Source organism: Apodemus sylvaticus, chromosome 13 (assembly GCF_947179515.1).
Source record: "Apodemus sylvaticus chromosome 13, mApoSyl1.1, whole genome shotgun sequence".
NCBI lineage: Eukaryota > Metazoa > Chordata > Mammalia > Rodentia > Muridae > Apodemus > Apodemus sylvaticus.
Window position 1 is genome coordinate 35772508 of NC_067484.1, and position 20655 is coordinate 35793162.

Consider the following 20655-nt stretch of genomic DNA (forward strand, 5'->3'; position numbering starts at 1 on the left):
ACCGCCAAAGTCCCTGAGATAGCCTGCAGCAATTTCGTTTAACCAACTGTTTCATAATCTAAGCTCCGCACCACCTCTGCATAAGGAATGGAGGCTTCCAACGCTTCATCTAGTTTAAGCTGCCCACTGTGCGATCACATCTTGACATCTCTGAAAATGAGATGAGGGAGTTAGGGAGATGGCTCAGTGGTGAAGAGCAATGGCTTCGCAATCACGAGGACTGGAGTTCAGGGCCTATCCCCTGTGTAGCAAGCTGAGCGTCCCAAGCACACCTGCAACCCCAGATCCAGGAGGTGCAGGGACAGGAGTGGGGGAGGGGTCTCTGGGGCTTGTGGGCTTCCAGCCTGGCTGGGAAAACACAAGCTCTGAATCAGAAAGAGGAGAGAGAGAGAGAGAGAGACAGAGAGAGAGAGACAGAGACAGAGACAGAGACAGAAAGACAGACAGAGACACAGAGAGACAGAGAGACAGAGAACCTGACTTGAAAGAACAGGCAAAGATAGAGACCTGACATTCTCTTCTGGTTTTCACATGCATACAGAGGTGCACATACGCATGCATGCACTTACACAGAAGCACAGACATGAATTAATTAACTAATAAGTAATTTTGAAAATGAGACATTATAGCTGGGTGGTGGTGGTGGTGGTGGCGGCGGGCGGTGGGGGCTGCGGAGGCGGCACACGCCTTTAATCCCAGCACTTGGGAGGCAGAGGCAGGTAGGTTTCTGAGTTCAAAGCCAGCCTGGTCTATAAAGTGAGTTCCAGGACAGCCAGGGCTACACAGAGAAACTCTGTCTAGAAAAAAAAACAAAAAAAGAAAAAAGGATAAAAAAAGAAAATGAGACATTACGACTAGCATCCTTCCTGACCTTTTATTCTATAATTCTTTAGCAAGAATAATTCTGGGCCAGTGAAATGGCTCAGCAGGTGCGGTGCTGATGACCTGAGTTCAGTGCCTGGGACCTGTATGGTGGAAGAAAATAACTGACTTCCATAAGTTGTCCTCTGACCTACACACACACACACACACACACACACACACACACAAATACAATTTTTTAAACAACCAATTTCTTTTTAAAAGGAAAAAAAAGTAGAGAATACTATTCCTACTTTCCCTCCCCCCCCCTTCCCAGACAAGTGGCTCAAATGTGCAAAAGGATGCCAAGAATGCCGCTGTTCCTCCCAGCATACGCACCCAACCAATGTTTACCTCGTGAGCATCTGCTGCTAGATAAACAGTATGGAAGATGTGCCTCCCGTGTGCAGGTCTAGAAAAGAAACAAGTTCTAAATAAGTAAACAGAGATAGCACATGGAGACAGCTCCTACGGAGACAGCAAACAGGAAAGGAACTCCAACTACCGAGTGAGCGAGGAAACGGATCAGCAGGGAGAGCAGAAGAAGGAGCACTCGAAGCCCAGGGAGGCAGCGTGTGCACAGGCACAGGGTGGGAAAGCACTTGACTTACTGGGGACCTGGACGTGAGGGTGGAGTGGGACCAGTAAAGGGAAAGGTGAATTAGACGTCGCCAGGTAGGCAGGGTTTGTCGTAGCCGTGGAGACATGCAGGTGTTCGAGCCGGTACCCTCCTATTCCTCCATGCTTTGGACAGATAGCCTAGCTAGTTCTGTGCTTATCAACAGTGAGTGTGAGAAAGAATTGCTCTAATTGTCCCCACAAAGAATGACATCTCCAATCAGGAGAGAAATGCAGGGTCACAGGCCCTGCCCTGGCCTCCTCATCAGCAACTCTATTTTAATGAGTTCTCCCAAGAGATATCCAGCAGAAAAAGTAAGATACTCTGCTCTAAGCCTTTTAAGGACAGGCTCAACCTTATCTGTCAGACTTCGTTTTGGAGAAGGGTATTTTCCCAGACATATAACCTCTGTGAATACCAGAGCATAACGTTAAGTAAGAGCCATCAACATCATGGGCCATAATTAAAGCTACGGCAATGGCTGTGCTTTGTAGCCACGAACAGACCAACTGAGTCTTAAGCAGCTTCGTTGAGACAGGGATCCTGATCAGCTGCACCAGAGACCCTCACCCACGGCAGACTGCAGGCACCGAGGTACAGACCCGGGTTATGGAGGTGTCAATGGCTGCAGCTGGCCTCTGAAGAGCTAGAGGTGTTGCTGTCCAACACAGCTGCAAAGGTTAATGGGAAAACAACGAACTGCTAAAAGAAACAGCATCCGGGAGCAGGAGAGATGGCTCCGGTCAAAAGCACTTGCTGCTCCTGCAGAGGACCCAGGTTCTATGCCCAGCATCTGCATGGCAGCTCACAAGCAGCTATAATTCAAGTTCCAGGAGAGCCAGTAGCCTCCCTGGGCACCAGGCACACATGTGGTACAGAGACATCATGCCTGCAAAATACCTATGTATATAAAAATTTTAAATCATTTTTAATTAATAGCAATTGATATCACAGAACTATGACCACTCCAGTAATGCCTTGTGTGGAATGAAGATCTAAGTATTTTATAACACTAAAATTTTTGACTACACCATGACAAATACCCTGAAAATATGAGCTGCTTTCAAATCAACAAGAAGCCCTGGAGTTTGGCTCTAAATGAGCAAAACACATAATCTATGAGGATGTATCGCCTGGGAGACACGGCCAAGAGACACCTAAGGCCAGCAGGGACACGTGTGCACATAAGTTAAAGAATAATACGTCATCTAAACCTAGTGACCAATGGATTGCCTAGTTGAAACGAGCTAAACATTACTCTCATCATAGCTAGCTAGCCTCTCAAATCATTGTTTCCCCAGGCTATGGGTGCCCCCTATGGGCCACTGCTGGAACTGCAGGGAAACAGGCATGATTCTCCGATTCTCCAGTGTGCCTCTCCTGATTCCCCAGGTATCAGGGAGGCTTCCTAGCCTCCTTCAAAGCCACAAACACAGGTCACCTGAAAGTAAAGACTGTGAACATAAGGAAGAGCCAGGAGAGGGAGGAGAGAGCAGATAGTGCTCTGCTTGCATACCTAGATCTGTGTGCTCTCTTTAAAGGTAGCTTTTCTCGACATCAGCTTTTGGGTTTAAGTTGTTTTGAGTCCTGTCAAAGGAGTTATGACAAACATGCTGTATTAATGTTGGCAGTGTAGTCTCATGTGCCATCCACGTGACAGGTGACCACCACCCAATAGTGCACATATCTGTCCCTGTAAAGGCTCATGCAGGATGTGTGAATCCCTGGGGAACTAGAAAAGTCAGAGTGAAGGACTAGGAGTTTGCCTTTCAGTCCTGGACAAGGCCTTCCAGAGCCTTGTGCAGTCTCTGACCCTCAGTACCACACCTGACTGTAACCTAAGTCCTTCCTCCCAGTCCTAACACACTGGATCTGAACAACAATCATGTGACCCAAGAAGCTTGTCTTTCTGATGAAATAACATAGCCATTCGGTTTTTGTTTCCTAAGACTGGGTTTCTCTATGTAGCCATGGCTGATCTGGAATTCTCTTTGTAGACCAGGCTAGCCTCCAATGCAAAGATCTTCCTCCTGACTCTGCCTCCTGAGTATTGGAATTAAAGACCTGCACCACCACTGCCAGGATGCCGTTTGATTTTTTTTTTTAATGTCTGTACAAAGTGCAACTTGTCATCAGCCTCTGCAGCAGCGAGTGCTGGAACCCTGGCAGTCTACCCATCCAGGAGCCCAGATGTTCTTGCAGGGAAGGAGGAACCTGGCCAAATGGGTTCCCAAGCCAATGCTTTGACATAAGAAACCCCCTGCAGGGGGCAGCCTGGGCATATGGAGTTAAAACTTCTTTACTAATTCCATAAATTTCTGGCAGCTTCTACCAAGGAGAGCCACACTGATGACAAACGACAAGACTTCCAACAGCAGGTGATTCGCGAGCTCGGTGCTCCGAGATCCTTTGGGTGGCTTTCCTCCTTGGTTTGCAGATGAACACCTTGAGCCCTTGGGGAATAATTTATCCAGTTGTTCACAGCTACATGTGGCAAAATCTGGACTTGAACTCACGGCCGTCTTATGTGATGATCATGTACTTAACCGCTGAGTTACTACCTTCCTCACTAGAATGTCAAGTGGCATTTGAAGAATGTTTGTCATTTAACACACATGGCACCAGGCATTCCACATACACAGTCATAGTCTGTTTTGAAATTTTTGCTTCTTTGCTTTGGTTTGGTTTGGTTTTTGTTTTTGTTTTTGTTTTTGTTTTTCTTTTTCTTTTTCTTTTTAAGAGTTTCTCCGTGCAGTCCTGGCTGTCCTAGAACTCACTTTGTAGACCAGGCTGGCCTTGAACTCAGAGATCTATCTGCCCCTGCCTCTCCCCAGTGCTGGAATTAAAGGTGTGTGCCACCACTGCCTGGCATGTCATAGTGTTTAAAAACCTTCCTGCCCTTCTACTAGGAAGTGTTACTAGCCTGGTGAGGAAACTGAGACCCAGAAAGGTTGAAGATTGTGCCCTGGGCTGCAGGGACAGGCCAAGATATCAGGCTCAGATCCACCTCCTTCCAAAGGTCAGCTCTTCACCACTGTGTTCTGCAACAGAGCAGAGTGACAGGCCAGGGGCTGTGGCAAAGATGTGTGAATCCCTGGGGAAATGGGAACATCAGTGTGAAAGACTAGGAGTTTGTCTTTTCAGCCCTGGAAAAGGCCTTCCAGAGCCTTATGCAACCTCTGGTTCCCAGTGGCATGCCTGCTTGCAACCTAAGTGAGCCTTCCTCCCAGTCCCTAACACACTGGGTCACCTGGATCAGAGCAAACTCTACACAACCCAAGAGGCTTGTCCTTCTGATGAAATGACAGCCATTTGACTGTTAAGATTCCCGCCCCCACTGCTCTCCATTCTGCCACTAAGGCCGTGTGTTAGTTTTACCAAAAGTCTGTACCTGCTCTTGGCTTCCATTTTCCCAGGTGACAAAGGACAGGACCAGATTGACTGGTGCCTTAGACTCCTCTCAGCTCTGGAATTTTTCCAGCTCCAGGTTAATTCATTCTGAACCTCAAAGCCCAGTGTTTGCCTTTGAGCCTCAGAATAAAATGGTGAGCTTCTAAGAAGAGATACCTTCTGCTGTCACATTCTGAGAGGAGGCTTCCAGGTGGACAGGGAGCTCCAGGAGTCTCCACAGGGAAGGCTGATGGCTCACACACAGCCGTAGGCAAGGCATAGCTGGTTCTCGCTATTCTAAAACAGTGACTGTGGACTGTGACTCCTTTGGGGTTTAACAACCCGTTCACAAGAGTCACCTAAGACCATCAGAAAACACAGATGACTATATTACAATGCATAAAAGTACCAAAATCACAGTTATGAAGCAGCAATAAAATAAATTTATGGTTGGGAGGGGTCACCACAATATAAGGAACTGTATTAAAGGGTTGCAGCATTAGGAAGGTTGAGAACTACTGGTCTAAAACAAGAGAAAGTAATGATCAATATTTTTTAAGATTAGGGTCCCCACATATCCCAGGTTGATCTTGAACTTTTTATACAGTCAAGAGTGACCATGGAATACTGACCTTCCAACCACCGCCTCCTCCTCCTCCTCATGCTCCTCCTCCTTCTTCTCATGTTCCTCCTCCTTGTACTCCTCCTCCTTGTGCTCCTCCTCTTCCTCCTCCTCCTCTTCTTCCTCGTGCTCCTCCTCCTGCTCCTCCTTCTCCTCCTCCTCCCTAGTGCTATAATTATAGGCATGGACCTCCACACTCAGTAGGTAGTACTAGAGTTCATACCCAGGCCTCCATGCATGGTAGGCACACATTGAGTAATACCCCCAGCCTGTGACAGTGTTCTTACATTTAAAAAAAAAATCTTACACACCGTTGAATTTGTTCAATAGGTAAAGGCGCTTGCCACTGCCCAATAACCTGAGTCTAATGAGACCCACATGGAGGAAGAAGAAAAACAATTCCCTTAAGTTGTCCCCTGACTGCCACGCATACGTGTGGTGCACATAAACTCATGAGTACGCGTGCTCAATTTTTTTTATATTTATGTGAAAATCTGAGTTTCTGGGTTCTCAAAAAAAAAAAAAAATTACCCATCTGTCTACTCAAGGTCTGAGCTGACTGGCTATTCCTCCAACTACAGGAAACAGGCGGGCTCTGGTTTACCACAGCACTCCAGCACTCCAAACTCCCTTTTCTGCCTCCCTAAAAACCTCAGTTTATGCCTGCTCTGGAGGAAGCGTGGTACTCCAGCCTTAGGGCAGAACTGAGCATAGGGCCAAGCTCCATGAGGCACTGGGACGTGATGACCAAGGCTCCTTCAAACGTTTCCTCTGGCCTAAGCCGTGAGTTCCACAGGAGCCCCCAGGCAGACTGCTTACAGACCCCAAGCCCTGGAACAGAAATGCTCTTTCCTCCCTGCAGCTGTCACCAGATCGCTGTCTGTCTGCTCGCTGGGGCCCAGGGAGGGCCAGCAGCATGTGTCACTTCCCTGGACCAGGCCTATAATGCCAACATTGTGCTGTGTGGAACAAGAGAGGTTTTCATCCAGCAGCCGCCATCGCGCAGACACTCGAGCTTGGGGCTTGGGGCTTACCCTGAACAAAGAACATGGGGGAGGACCCTGGGCCAAGCAGAAGCTACATGGCCCCTGTGCACACATGAACCTGGAGAGCATGGAGACTTTCTACAGGACACCTTGTCGCCTTCTGAAGATAGATACCAGTAAGACATTTCCAGAGGGGTAGCAGGCCTGGACACAACCAGCAATGGTGTGGGCCTCCCGGGTGCCATGGGTTCACCCACTGATTCCTGCCGTGAATTTTTACTTACTAGATTCTAGGTGCTGAGCTGGGATGCAGGGACCTCGGAGTAAGGCACCGCATCAGCTGCACAGTGATCTGGAGCCCGGAAAGGCTAAATAGGAAACTGCACATTCATGACCCAGTGGGAAAATTAAGATTCATGTGGCAGTAGTGTAGTAGCACTCAAGACCCCAGATCTGATCCCAGTCTATCCAGTTGCATTGACTCCCTGGAGATTCTTGAGATGTTCCAAGCTCAACAAAGAAGTCATCTAAATGCTCACGATGAGGAAGTTGGACGCAAAGGGGAATGCAGAATAGGTTTGAGGTAGAACTTACTTAGTCTGATTAGGGTCATGAAAAGGTCACTCTGGCAACGGGGGGGGGGGGGGGGGGGGAGCTGACCCTGAATGCAAGATGACAGATTGGAAGTGGGAACATTTCTCTCCCTGGGACAAGAGCCCTTCAGACTCCAGCTCTTTCTTTCCCAGGGTTTCCCGGCTCTACCTGATAAGCTGAGAGAGAAGTCTGGGGACTATCATTTGTTTTCACAAGAGCAGGAGTGGAACGGAGCTGAATGTATTTTTTTTCCTGGTATTGTTCCCAGGAGCCAAACTCGATATCTTTTTACAGAGCTGGACCTCTGGAAAGTTCTCTAGGCAAGTACCAGGCAAACCTGGAAAACTTAACAGCGAGCAAGAAGATATGGGGCAAATCTTCATTATCTTTGCCAGAGTTACGTATGGAGAAACAGAAATGGGAATTAAAAACTAGACATCAACAGTCCCCTGCCAACCTTGTCCTCATACCGAGCACCTGATACCCCGTGATCCGGCCAATCCAAACCGTGCTGCCGACAGTCCTGCAGGGTTCTATCTGGGTGTCTCGGCTCTCACTGTTCTTTGCCTGCTATGTTATCTCCTTGTTACACATTCAGATCAATTGGCTCCCAAACAAATGCCCGTCCTCCGGTACTGTCTCCACAGTCTGTATGAAGCCGTTGCTTTGTTCGTGGACTCCAAAGCACTTGATCACTGTTGTGAATTTTTTTTTTTTTTTTTTTTTGGACACAGCAATCTGTGTTAAAATTATCTCCTCTTCCAACTCCACGGTTCCTTGAAGATGGGGTTCACTCCTACTTAGCATCTGTTCTCTTGACACCAACGTACACAGATCCCGTCAATGTTGCCGAAGGGAACTGATGGACAGTGGGAATCATTTTTTTTATGGTTCCTTAAAGGAAAAGTGTAGAAAACCATATAATTAGTCTTTTGTATTAACACACAGATCTCGTTAGATCTCCCTGATAGCAGCCAAGCTGTAGTCAACATGGCCAACGTTTCCACCTTGTGGAGATTTCAGGGTAAGCCAGAGCTGCTGTACTTCCCACATAATTAACTTTATTAATTCTCAGAACTGCACATAGATCGTGTTCACTCCCATTTTTATACATTTCCTAGGCCATAGTTCAGTTAATATTACAAAAAAAACATGTAAATTCTCATTAGCTCTTTGCTCCAATTAGCCAAATAAAAACTTCAAGATCCTCTAAAGTTCCTGAAAATTCTTTTTTAAAATGCCAACGAAAGCCTCCATCTATTTGACAGTGGCAGTATTTTACACTATCATTTGAAAATTATTTTATCAGAGGACATGGTAGACTGTCACTGTATCCAACCTTGGGAGCAGAAGGCAAGAGTTGAGTGAGCTGGAGGCCAGCCTGAGCTACTTAGGAAGAAACCCGTCCCAAAGGGGAAAAGAAGGGAGGGGGAGGGAGGGAGGAAGGGGAGGGAGAAGGGGGAGGGAGGGGAGGGAGGGAGAAAACTCAGGGTGATGACCCATGGTAGAGTGCTTGCCTTGCATGAAAAAAGCCTGGTGTCAATGCTCTATGCTGCAAAGCATTCTGGGTAAAAATGGTGATTTAGTAAGCTAGCCTGGGAACTCAGAGTGTGCCGATGGCTTCCAAGTTCCAGAGTTCAAGCTGTGCACTTAGGAAGCTGCATCCACTTGCAATTGTTGGTTAGCTGCTTTAGAACTGAACATGACCTTTTCAGATTGGAAAAGCGGGCTGGGACAAAGAGGAACTTGGAAACTCGCAATGGCTCACTCACATCTTCATAGCTATTTATGGTTTGTAAAGTGGGTCTGTAGCATCCTTCCACTTGTCCTGCCAACAGCTCTGAGGTCAGTATGAGGTCTCTCCCTCAGCACAGAGGAGCAGGCAGGCTTCGAAGATGCGACATTAAACGCAGAACCAACCGAGTAGGAAGGAAAAACTTAGAAAACATTTTTCTCTTTAACCACATCAATGTTCTCTCTAAGCACACTACATACAAATGTACAGAACAAACGGATAGGGTCATTTTGCACCAGGTAATGTTAATTTCAACCTGCAGGTAAAAACTCTGGATGTGAAGAAAATACAAGATGCCCACACCTGCTTCGGTGCCCTGCAGAAGTATTCCAAACATTAGATATGCTACAACTTAGTTCCTCAGTCAAAACTGAATGCAGGGTAAGGCCGGCAGTTGGGGAAGTGTGTCTAAGCACTGGCCTTGAATGACACTTACAGACTCAAATTCAGGGCTATCAGGTAGTCCACAGTCCTACCTGACCAGTAATTTAAAATCTCTTCACTCTCATACACCTTAACACTAAATCTCTCGGCTGGGCTGTAACAGCACATTTTCTGCATCCCGTAATTATCTTCGGAATCATGCAATGCATTGTATTTTCGGTGCTAAAACTGTTCCATTCCTCGGTGTTTCCCGTGTTGTTTTGCTATCTCTTCACAGTTCAGTACATTAGGGACTTGAAAAGTTGAAAGTGGGCCCCCTCCACCACCTGTCTTTTTAGCAATTTAAGATCTTTGTTTAATATTTCTCACTCCTTTATTGTCTTTTTACTAGCCTGGCTCGGGAAAGAACTTTGGGAGTGGACAGATAAACTCAGTCAAAAAGGTGGGCCAGGCTGAGTCCTTGGGAGGAATGCTAAGCAGTCCCCACAGGGGAGTAAAATGGTTAGCTTCCCTGTCGTTAGCGGAGGCCAAGCAAAACTGAGTGGTCCAGGCAGGTCGGCCACGCCGGCACGGAACCGAAGCGTGTGGGCAGTGAGGCTGTCCCTGTTAGCCCAGCAGGAGGGCGGGGGGGGGGGGGAAGCAGGGCGTGGCGTTGGCCAGTGCGGGACCAGGACACTCGCAGGGGGCGAGGCGTGCTCCGGTCTATTCCGGGAGCGCGCAGGGCGGGGCGGGGGCGTCCTGCGAGCATCCTGTCTGGGGGAGGGGACGAGCTAGCGGCCGGGGCAGTCCCGGAGAGCGCACGCCGCCTGGTGCGGCAGCCGCTGTGCCCGGGACTGGGGGCTCCAGGATCCACGCCGGAGCCATGGACCGAAGCAGGGGTAAGTTGTTCCTGAGGCCGGGAAGGGAGGCCTGGGAGATCTGAGGCCGGATAGGACTGAGAAAGAGGAGGAGAGGTGGCAGTCGGCCTTGGCGGGTGCTAAACACTTGGACACAGGTGCCTCCTGTAGCAGCACTAATGTCTTGTGTGTCAGCGCTCTCCCCCTTCCCCGCGGCCTAGGTCTGAGTCCCCTTGTTGGGTAGGAAATTGGCATATATGTACACTCTTCTTCCTAACTTTAAGAAAGGCTCCCTTGGATTCTTGAGGTCATCAACCTACCCACTCCTGGCCACACGTAGGGAAAGTGCAATACAGGGGTCCAGGTTAAACTCGGTGAACAGCCAACCATACGGCTCCTGCTGTGCACCCTAGGAGAAGCCCCGGGAGACTGTAGCTGCCTAGGATTTTGGAGAAGGCGGGGCTGCGTGAGCACGCTTCTGCGTCTGCTTCTGTTTGGTGAACCTACTAGTCCTGAGGACTGCTGCAGTTGGGACTGCCCAGGACCAAGATAAAGGCTTCCTGGGACCCTGGGGTGGGGACAGCACACATCTTAGTGAAGATTAGGACACTGCAGTGGGCCTGTGCCCACTTGATCTTGGGGGTAGTGTTGTAGATTTGAGTCCCGCCAGCACCTCTGGAATCCAGAGATGGCAGGTGTGAACACACTTGGCAAACTTCGTATTGTGTCTTTACAAGCAGTTTCTATTGCTGCTGCTGTTAATGGAAAATTCCTCTCCCTACAATCATCCTAACAACCCGCCCCCTGCTTGCTCTGCTGAGGCCCCAGGGGCAAAACGAAGTGTTTGGGCTAAGACAAGTGCTTGAGCAGGTGTGTGGGGTTACCTTCTGCACCCTGTGTAAATTAGAGGACCTTCCAGAACCCTCCACCCCATCCCCTCTCCAACACAAAATTCAGCACCCACCTTCTCCTTCAGGGTCCTTAGAAAGCCGGCAGACATTAAAGGAAGGGCTTATAGTTTGTTCTTCAAGACTGAGGCATGATTTGAAGGCCACGCTCACCTGTTAACTGACATCAGGGGAAGGGCGCGCCTCCCACCGGGGCAGAAAGCACAATGGGCACCTCTCGTTCCCACTGCTGTCTCTGCTGTCTCCCAGTGCCCCAGCCTCACAACGAAAGCAAGGATGCTCCTCAAATTCACATCTACTCTGTCTCGATCCCTGAACCAGTTCCCTCTGTGGAGAACTGCAGGTGTTCATGTTTCGTAAGCAGTGTGCCCACTTCAAAAGGCAGCTTCCAGACGCTGTAGTTACGAGGTGGGACCTCCCAGGAACCTCTCGGTGCCCAGAGCATTCAAGGACTCTGACCTTTTCTGTTCCCTTTCCTTCTCCCTCCCAGCTCTTGTCCCAGGGTCCTGTTAGCGCTGTGGGGTTAGCTTCCTTTATCTTGTTCCCCTGAACAGAAGTGAGCGTCCAGAAGCCAGGAAGCAGAGCTCCTCCTGAGTGTCTGGCACAGGATGCGAGCTGACCACTGGGGTCTGACAAGTGGGATATGAAAGTATGCTTCTTGTGCACCTCAAGTTAATTGTGTTGGTTTGTTGATTGGTTTGGGGGTTTGGTCTGGTTTGTTTTTTTTGAGACAGGTTCTCTCCGAGTAGCCTTGGCTGCCCTGTATCTCACACCTTAGGCCAGGCTGGCCTTGAACTCACAAAGATCCACCTGCATTTGCCTCCCAAGTGTGGGGCTTAAAATCGTGCACTGCCACCACCTCCTCCTCCTCATAATAATGTCTTTTTTTTTTTTTTTTTTTTTTTTTTTGGTTTATTGGATTTGGTTTTTTCGAGACAGGGTTTCTCTGTATAGAGCCCTGGCTGTCCTGGAACTCACTCTGTAGACTGGGCTGGCCTTGAACTCAGAAATCTGCCTGCCTCTGCCTCCCAAGTTCTGGTATTAAAGGCATGCGCCACCACCGCCTGGTTAATAATGTCTATTTTTAAAAGAATCCTGCAGCCAGGCGGTGGTGGCGCACGTCTTTAATCCCAGCACTTGGGATACAGAGGCAGATGGATTTCTAAGTTGGGGAAAAAAAAGAATCCTGCAAAATTCTCACAAGGGAACTTTTCCGTGAGCCCCAAGACCCATGTCACCCTTTGAGTAAAGCAGTGTTCACGTAGAGTAGAGCGCACAGACCATGCTGTCTTGGTTTCCTACGTGTCCAATACTGGGGAAAACAAATGTGACTGTATTGTGGGTTAGAATGCAAAAATCTCTCTGTGTCCTCATACTGGCTGGATTTGTGTATCAACTTGACACAGGATGGAGTTATCACAGAGAGAGGAGCTTCAGGTGAGAAAATGCCTCCATGAAATCCAGCTGTAAGGCATTTTCTCATTTAGTGATCAAGCTGGGAGGGTCCATTGTGGGTGGTGCCATCCCTGGCCTGGTAGTCTTGGGTTCTATAAAAAAGCAAGCTGAGCAAGCCAGGGGAAGCAAGCCAGTAAGAAACATCCCTCCATGGCCTCTGCATCAGCTCCTGCTTCCTGACCTGCTTGAGTTCCAGTTCTGACTTCCTTTGGTGATGAACAGCAGTATAGAAGTGTAAGCTGAATAAACCCTTTCCTCCCTAACTTGCTTCTTGGTCATGATGTTTTATGCAGGAATAGAAACCCTGACTAAGACAGTCCTCTTGTTTGTTTGTTTTTTTTAATAAAAACTAAAATATGTCCAGTTGATAAAGTCAAGCATCACAATCTACTAATATAATTTCTGAAGTCTTATTTGGAGACCGTTCTCAGCTGTTAACTGATACATTCTAGAATCACCTGGGAAGAGCCTCAGTGTGAGAGATTGTCTGGATTAGGTTGGCCTACGAGCGCGCCTTTGAGGGAATCTCTTGATTCCGTTAGTAGGTGTGGGAAGCCTCAGTATAGCAGTGGGCAACACTAGTGCCCGGGTTGTGCTGTGGGCTGTATAAAAGGGAGCCCGTGAGCTGGGTACAAGAATGCGTGTTCTCTCTCTGCTCTTGACTGTGGATGCGACGCACTGCTTTATGTTCCTGCTGTCTTGACTTCTCTGCAGTAATGGGCTGAAACCTGGAGTTGTGAGATAAAATAAACACTGCTCCCCCGACCCCCAAATTGCTTCTGTGGGGGTATTTCACTATATCAACAGAAAGCAAAAGTAAGACATAGCATCTGTGTTGTGCCTTGTCACTCTTCTTCCCCCACCTCCATCCCCACCCCCATGACAAGGGAAGTTTTAAAGGCAGGTCTCACTTTAGCCTCTCCCTACCCAGGGTAGGGTGATCTTAAGCAGGACAGGGTCACCCTGGGCAAGAACACTCATCGGCATTTGCAACAGTTACAATAGAAATCACCAGTCGAAATCACCAGGCAAGAAGCTCCCTGTTTAGGCTTTCTTGTGGTTTTCTCCCTGAACAACTCATGAGTCAGACGCGATCCCCTCTCAGACTATTTGGGACAATTCCCAAAGCCAGGTCTCTTTAATAGCCGGAAGCTCTTTTCTCTCCGCTTCTCTGCTTCGCCATGCTGGTAGCCCAGGAGGAGGCCCTTTCCCAGCTCTCCCTCTCCTCCCTCTATTTTCACCTCTTCTTCATTGTCTTCCACCTCGTATACCGAAACCAGCCCCCGTCAAATTCAGACCCCTTTCTCACAACCTCGTGTATCCTCATCTGCTTCCCGGAGGAGGCCCTGACTCCAAATGCAGTCACATAGGAGTCAGGGCTTCAGCATATAAGTGGGTAGATGGTGGTCAGGGTAGAGGGCTAGGTCGACCAGAGCAGCCACTGATGTTAACTGCAGCCATTTTCTATGGGACACACAAGAGCAGGGTTTGAACACAGCCCTGATTTTAAGCATAACCCTGAACTGCCTTCGCGGTGACGAAGGACCGGCCAAGCCCTAAAATAGGATCTCTTTCAGTTGCCCTGTGCAAGTTCTCTGTCACAATGATGCCATCAAACCCCCACCTGGGGAATAAGAACAAACACGGAAGACAGGACTTCTCATGGCACACCGTCTTCAGTGAACGGAGCAGGATTCACAGAGCCCAGGCACACACACAGAAACCACTCCTGATAGAATCCCTTCCCACAGGATTTCCTGGTGTATGCCTGTCACACAAAGACAGCTGCCGTGCCTCTAGTGACGTAATACACAGATAAGCCTCGTGACTCCATCTTCTACAAGGCAAGCTAGCAAACTTTCCGTCCCCAGGTGTGAAACTAAAATGTGCAGAACGAGAATACCTTTTTTTGGAGGTGCGGATGTGAACCGTACATACCTAGAACGTAACACAGAGGTCACCCACGTGCTAGCCGGTCATGCACTCCTCACACTAACCTCCAAGGGCTCAAGTTCTGAACTCTCTCCTTCCCCACCATGCCAGACAAGCCTGCCGTGGCTTCTGCTGTTGTGAGCTCAACTACATGAAGAACTTTCAGAGGAAATGGGGGTGGGGTGGGGGTGGGGTGTTTATGAACAAGAGAAAACTTGAAGGGGCAACATGAGACTGGTTCTCAAACTAGCATTCCTCTAGGAGAGGTAGTAGAAATACCTTCCAGAAGTTTCTCTTAAAGGCAAACCAAAAGGCTGGTGCAGGCTCCACTTAGATGTCTATAAATAAAAGAAGCGTTCACAGCTGGAAGCTGGGTGTGGTGGGGATTGATTGTAATTCCGGGACTCAGGAAACCGAGGCAGGAAGAGTTCTACAAACAGACAAAAACAATAAAGAAAGAAAGAAATGAAAAAGATTTTTTTTTAAAAAAAAGTGCCGCCTTGGGGACATAAGGGTTAAATAGTCCTTACCCAATATGTAGGCTAAAGACTGCTCTCACCTACACCTAAAGTTCCGGAGGGAGGATTCCATAAACACCTTCCTGCATGGTGGAGAGCGCAGGGCTCCCAGGTGCGTGTACTTTGACCTAAAACCTTCTGCTTTTCCTTACCTGTGTGCTACCATGCGGCTTTTAATGGAATTTATGGGTCAGAGTGTGAACATGGGAATCGGAAGAGATGGGGGTCTGGTGCGGTTCAAAGTGGTTGTGAAAACTAGTGGGCAGGTGAGATGGCTCAGTGGGTAGTCAGTCAGTCATCCCCCTCCCCAACCTGACTGCCTCAGTTTGCTCCTTAAGACTCAGTGGTGGAGGGAGAGAACTGACTTCCTGGTTGTTCTCCGATCTCCATGTGAAGCATGCGTTCCCTTCTCCCTCTCTCAATAAATGAGATGTAAAGAGAGAAAGGAAGGGGAAGGGAGCCAATCTGTTGGCCTGAGCAGACCTTAGACTGCTTTCTCTCTCTAAGCTGCAAGCCTTTGTTCCCTCCACCAGCTAACTTCCCCTTGCTAGTTTTACTCCAGCCCCATAAGAATCCTCTGGGCCTGCCCCAGGCTCACTCCACTTGCCCCAGTCACTGTGCAAACATTTCCCCCCCCCCCCCAGGGGCAGTATTCCCCAGCCTTCCCAGCTGCCTCTGCTCACGTGCCACTGGTGGTCGTTTTAGCAAGGCATGGAGTACCCTGTTGGTGGGAGCTCTCTGAGGACAGACAGGCCTCCCTAGCTTCTTCATAGCCTCTTCTTCAGTCCCTCCCGCCATGCCTGGCACTGAGTAGTTGCCCAGGAAATGTCTATCGAGATGGAGAAGAAAAGGAAGTGAGAGGACCCAATTTTGAGTGGACCCTGGATTCATTTTTGGCACCAGGATTTGCCACATGGCTGATCGTGATTTGAGGGACAGAGCTGTGCCTTTATTATCGATTATCCCTTGTTTCCTTGGCCTTCCTCCTTTGTATGGACAGATCCCAAACCCTGTTGACTGTTCCCGGGTAATGGATCGTGGGTGGCTGTTTCTTCTCTAGCCTGCGCCCCACTACAGAGTCTTCCTGTCTCTACCCCTGGCTTTTCTCAAGGACCACTCCCAATGTGTCTAAAGTAGTGCTTCCCTAATCTACCTGGGCTCCAAATCGTGTCATGTGGAGCCCAGAGAAAACACACTCTGGACATCTGTTCTGGGGTGCGATCTGGGAATCTGCATTTTTTTTTAAACAGTCACTGGATAAACTTGTCCTCATTGGCAAATACCACAGCTCTCATACACTGCTTTGCCATGACCTTTGACCCCGCTCACACAACCTTCCTGGATTCCTTGTTGCCTGCTCTAAGTACGTAGTGGGTTATAAAGGCCTTTCCCATTCTCAGAGTGGAACTCTGTGGTCCGTGCCTATTACTCAATGCAGACTCCTTCCGGGTAGAGTTCTCTTACTTTAACTCTCAAATCACCAGGCAGACAGTGGTGGCACACACCTCTAAGCCCAGCATTCTTCCCCAACCGTGGCAGCTGTCCAGGGAGTGGATACGGCAGCCATTCTCCCTATTGCACAGGCAAAACACCTGAGATTCTGCACCTTCCAGAAAGAGACCAGTCGGCATTACCTCCCTGTGAGATTTTCTTACCCCTTCCCTTCTTAGTTCCCCTCAGATTTTCAGTCACCAGTCCCTCCTCAGAAGTCTGGGCTTTTGGGCGGTCTTTGACCCGTGTCTTCTATGCACGTGAACCCCAATACTTAGGACTATCATCTGCATTGTATTCCCAGGGTCTATCCTATGCCAAATGCTGAATGTTTGTGCTCACGTCCTGCTTCCACTGTGCGCTTGCTATGACTTCCGTCAGTGCAGATACTATCCTTACCTGCATCTTACAGATAACGGTATGGAGTCTTAGCAAGTCTGCGTATCTACTCATCTCTGCCTGCCTCCAAATCCAAGTTCATTGATCATTAGTATATGTTTATCAAACAAAATAATAAACTTCATTATGGCATATTCACACATGTATATAAGGTACTATGACAATAAATCCCCATGATCACCCAGATTACACAAACATTTCTTTTTCTACATCTGTGTTGTTTGTTTGTTTGTTTCATAAGACAGGGTTTCAATGTGTAGCCTTGGCTATCCTAGAACTCATTCTGAAGACCAGGCTGGCCTCAAACTCAGAGATCTTCCTGCCTCTGCCTCCTAACTGCTGGGATTAAAGGCGTGCGCCACCACTGCCCAGCTCCTCTGTTATTTCTTAAATCTAGATTACTCATATGAGGGGAAAAAACTAACATTTTCCTTCATGAGAGGAAATGTTTTCTTCATTTCAACATAGTAGTGTTCAGTTCCATCCACTTTCCTGCGGGTGATGCGGTTTTGGGTTTTTGTAGCTGAATAAAGCTCAATCTTGCATACACACTTTATTTCCCCCTATTCATTCATCAGTGGACACCTGAGCTGATTTCTTGCTTGGCTGTTGTGCCAGTGCCACAGGAAACTCAGGTGTGCAGGCATCTCTGTGTCCTGACTTAGTCTTTTGGGCATGTACCCAGGAATGGTCTAGCCTGATGGTGTAGTAGTTCTAGCGTTTGTTTCTAGAAGAACTCCTGCCCCGATCCCCATTGTGTACAAGGGCTCCTTCCTCCTCACTTCCTCCCCAGCGTCTGCTGTCATTTGTCTCTGAGCTGCTGGCTATTCACTGGGGTGAGACGTCTCCGTGAAGTGGTTTTGCATTTCCATGGCGGCTAAGGGTATTGGCTGTTTTTTTCTTATATGTATTAGTCATTTGTACTTCTTTTGAGAACTGTGATTCATTTGTTCATTGCTTGATTGCATTATTTGTTCTTTTAATGTTTAATTTTTGGGTTCTCTATAGTTTCTCCAGTACGTAGTAATTCCCTGTCAGATATGTAGCGGGCACAGTGGCCTCTTAGCTCTATAGAGTATTTGTAGTGCAAGAGCTTTTTGGTCTCGTGCTGACCATTTGTCTTTAATATTGTTCTCTGCTGCTTTGTATGAATGTTGGGGGAGCTCACCACGTAAAGACTGCAAGGTAGGGATGGGACAGGTACTAAGAGGAGAAGGAGATCCAAACCATTCTCAGGGACACCCTCCTCCATCAGTGAAAGAGTACAGCCAGACAGCCCCGGCCCGTGGGTTGTTACATCTTATCCTTCCTAACCTTCCCACTGTAGCTGGTGTTTAAAATTAAAGAAGTCACCGAGGAGGCTGGCCCAGGAGGGCCCCAGGCTAGGTTAGTCTTCCATGTAAAATTGCATTCAGAATGCCAGTGACGCCCTTAGTGGGAGATAGCGGTGCCGGCTGGTCAGGCGTGATTCTTCTCCTTGGCACAGCTGTCAGGCCATGATGGGGACAAAATGTGGCACCACATTGCAGTCATTCCAGCTAAGGGGAATTCACCAGGAGCCTGCTGCCCAGGATGCAGGCCAAGGGGCTTTTTATAGCCCTCCAGGAACCTGGAAGAAATCTGATCTCTGAGAGAGAGAGAGGGGGGGGGGAGGCAAAGCACACGTGCCTCATCCAGATCAATCTGTGGTTCCCAGAGGCCCTCAGTTCCATTTAGGGCAAGAGAGCGAGTGAACAGCGTGAGTTAAGGAAGCTGGTGCACTATGACCCAGCTCCTGGCTCTCTGAATCATGTGATCTCCTTGGGCTTCTCTGACAAAATATGGTACAGTGACTCTATTGCAGTGCAGTGGTCCGCAGACCTCAGCCCGTGGGCCAAATAACAGACTTAATGATGTTAAGATGCAGAGCCATGCCTTTCCTTATGCAGTTTTGATGAGCTTCCTCAGTACAAGACCATAACTGAGTAGTTAAAACAGACCATAAGCCAGGTGGTGGTGGCACAGGCCTTTAATCCCAGCACTTAGGAGGGAGAGGAAGGTAGATTTCTGAGCTGGAGGCCAGCCTGGTCTACAGAGTGAGTTCCAGGACAGCCAGGGCTATACAGAGAAACCCTGTCTCGAACCCCACCCCCCAAAAAAACAGGCCATAAGCATCCTTCGAAGTCTAAACAACATGAACGATGCTCCTGGCCAGCCATTCTTAACCTGTAGGTCATGATGACACCTTCAGGGGTCAAACAACCTTTTTACAGGGGTTGCACATCAGATATTTGCATCACAAATCTTAACAAGAAGCAAAATTACAGTTATGAAGTAACAACTAAAATAAGTTTAGTTGTTGGGGAATCACCACAACATGAGGAGCTGGATTCAAGGGTTGCAGCATTAGGAAGGTTGAGAACCACTGCTCTAGGCCTTCCCAGAGGTTTGCCAGCTCTGGGTAAGGCTGGAGAGAGAGAGTGCAGACCCCGCTGGGAACACTGTGGTAGGAATGTGTTCAATACTGACAATAAAGCAGTGTGCCTAAAAAAATGCAGAGGATGGGAAAGTTATTTCCCTCAGTTTTTCATATGACTTTTAGCCTCGAAATTAAGTAAGCAGTAGAGTTATAGTGGGTGAAGTGAGGGGGGGCGGGATACCAAGCAGCCTCCCTCCCTCATGCTCCCAACACAACCCCTGTGGAAGCCACGCAAACCCCATGAATTTTGCCAAAAGAGCAGATGAAAACCGTGTGTCCCCACCCCACCCCCACCCCGTGCCATTTTTATTGTGGGGACTTGAGATTTAAGGACAGTAGCTTTCCTAATCATGTGACAGAGTCCCCAAATGGCAGTGCACAGAACCACTAAAGTCCCAAGCAGAGCGCAGACCCATCTCTTCAGGGGACAGGCCCATCTGTTAGCTGGGCAGAGCCTGCTGATGGTGGTAGTGCACAGCAGCCACGGCCAGCCCCACTGGTGCGGAGCCTCCAGGGGTCAGAGCTGGGGCTCTGCTAAACACTTCAGGGAACCTGCTTTGCATTAATTACATCACTACAGCTGAGTCGGGTTTGAGAACCTCTTTTCTGAGACACCCAGAACCAAAAGAGAAAAATTTAAATCTTTATTTATTTTTTTTTAAATTGCATTGGTACAAAGACTTTTAAAAAAAAAAAAACTCAGAGTGTATGTTACAATTGACATGTTAATTTATTCATTTTTTCCCTTTTCTAAAAAAAGCTGTTATTCAGTAGATAAAAACATCTTCAAATCAGTAGCATCTTAAGATGGAGAAATTATGATAATTTATACAAAAGCTTCCCTTTGAAGATGGAATCAGATTCATTCATTTGTAGAATAAATATTTACCCTTCCTGCCCATTCTTGTAGGAGGGTGTGCTGAGGGCAGCTCCCGCTGATATGAAACGGAGAAGATTTTTTTTTTTTTTTAGCTCCACTTGAACCAAGAAAACTGATCTCCTGGGACCATGCCAGGAAACCAGAGAGACTGATAGCTTTTCCTTGACTCTAGCTAGCAGCCAGGTGTGGCTCTGAAGGGCTGGAGAGAGCAAGATCCAGAAAGCGAGACTGTGCCTGAGGTCAGAAATCATATCTGCTCGCCCTGCATCAAAGAGAATGTGTAGAGAAGCAGGGTCCCGCAGGGATACTTTGTAGCCAAGAACCTCCGCAAAGGATATTCCAAGTGGGGGATCTGATAGAGAGGAAAGAAAGACCCACAAGTTGCAAAGCGAGAGGAAGAGAAAGAAGTGAGCTAGTGAGCTAATCCTTGGGTGGCTCCAGAGAGGAGGCCCCCACTCACTCCCAGGGTCTCTAACAGGGCGTGTCCCTATTCTGAGAGGTTGTGCTGCTTGTGATGTGCCTAATTA

The 20655-nt window shown here is 48.3% G+C and overlaps 1 protein-coding gene across 1 annotated transcript in view; it reads left to right on the plus strand.

The window, feature by feature from the left end:
- The first annotated feature begins 10016 nt into the window (after positions 1–10016).
- The window catches only part of Afap1l1 (actin filament associated protein 1 like 1), a 57847-nt gene continuing 47208 nt past the window's right edge, over positions 10017–20655 (plus strand). The window contains exon 1 of the mRNA XM_052155613.1: positions 10017–10129. Coding sequence (XP_052011573.1) covers positions 10114–10129 — 16 coding nt within the window. The 5' untranslated portion in view covers positions 10017–10113. The remainder of the gene's footprint in view (positions 10130–20655) is intronic.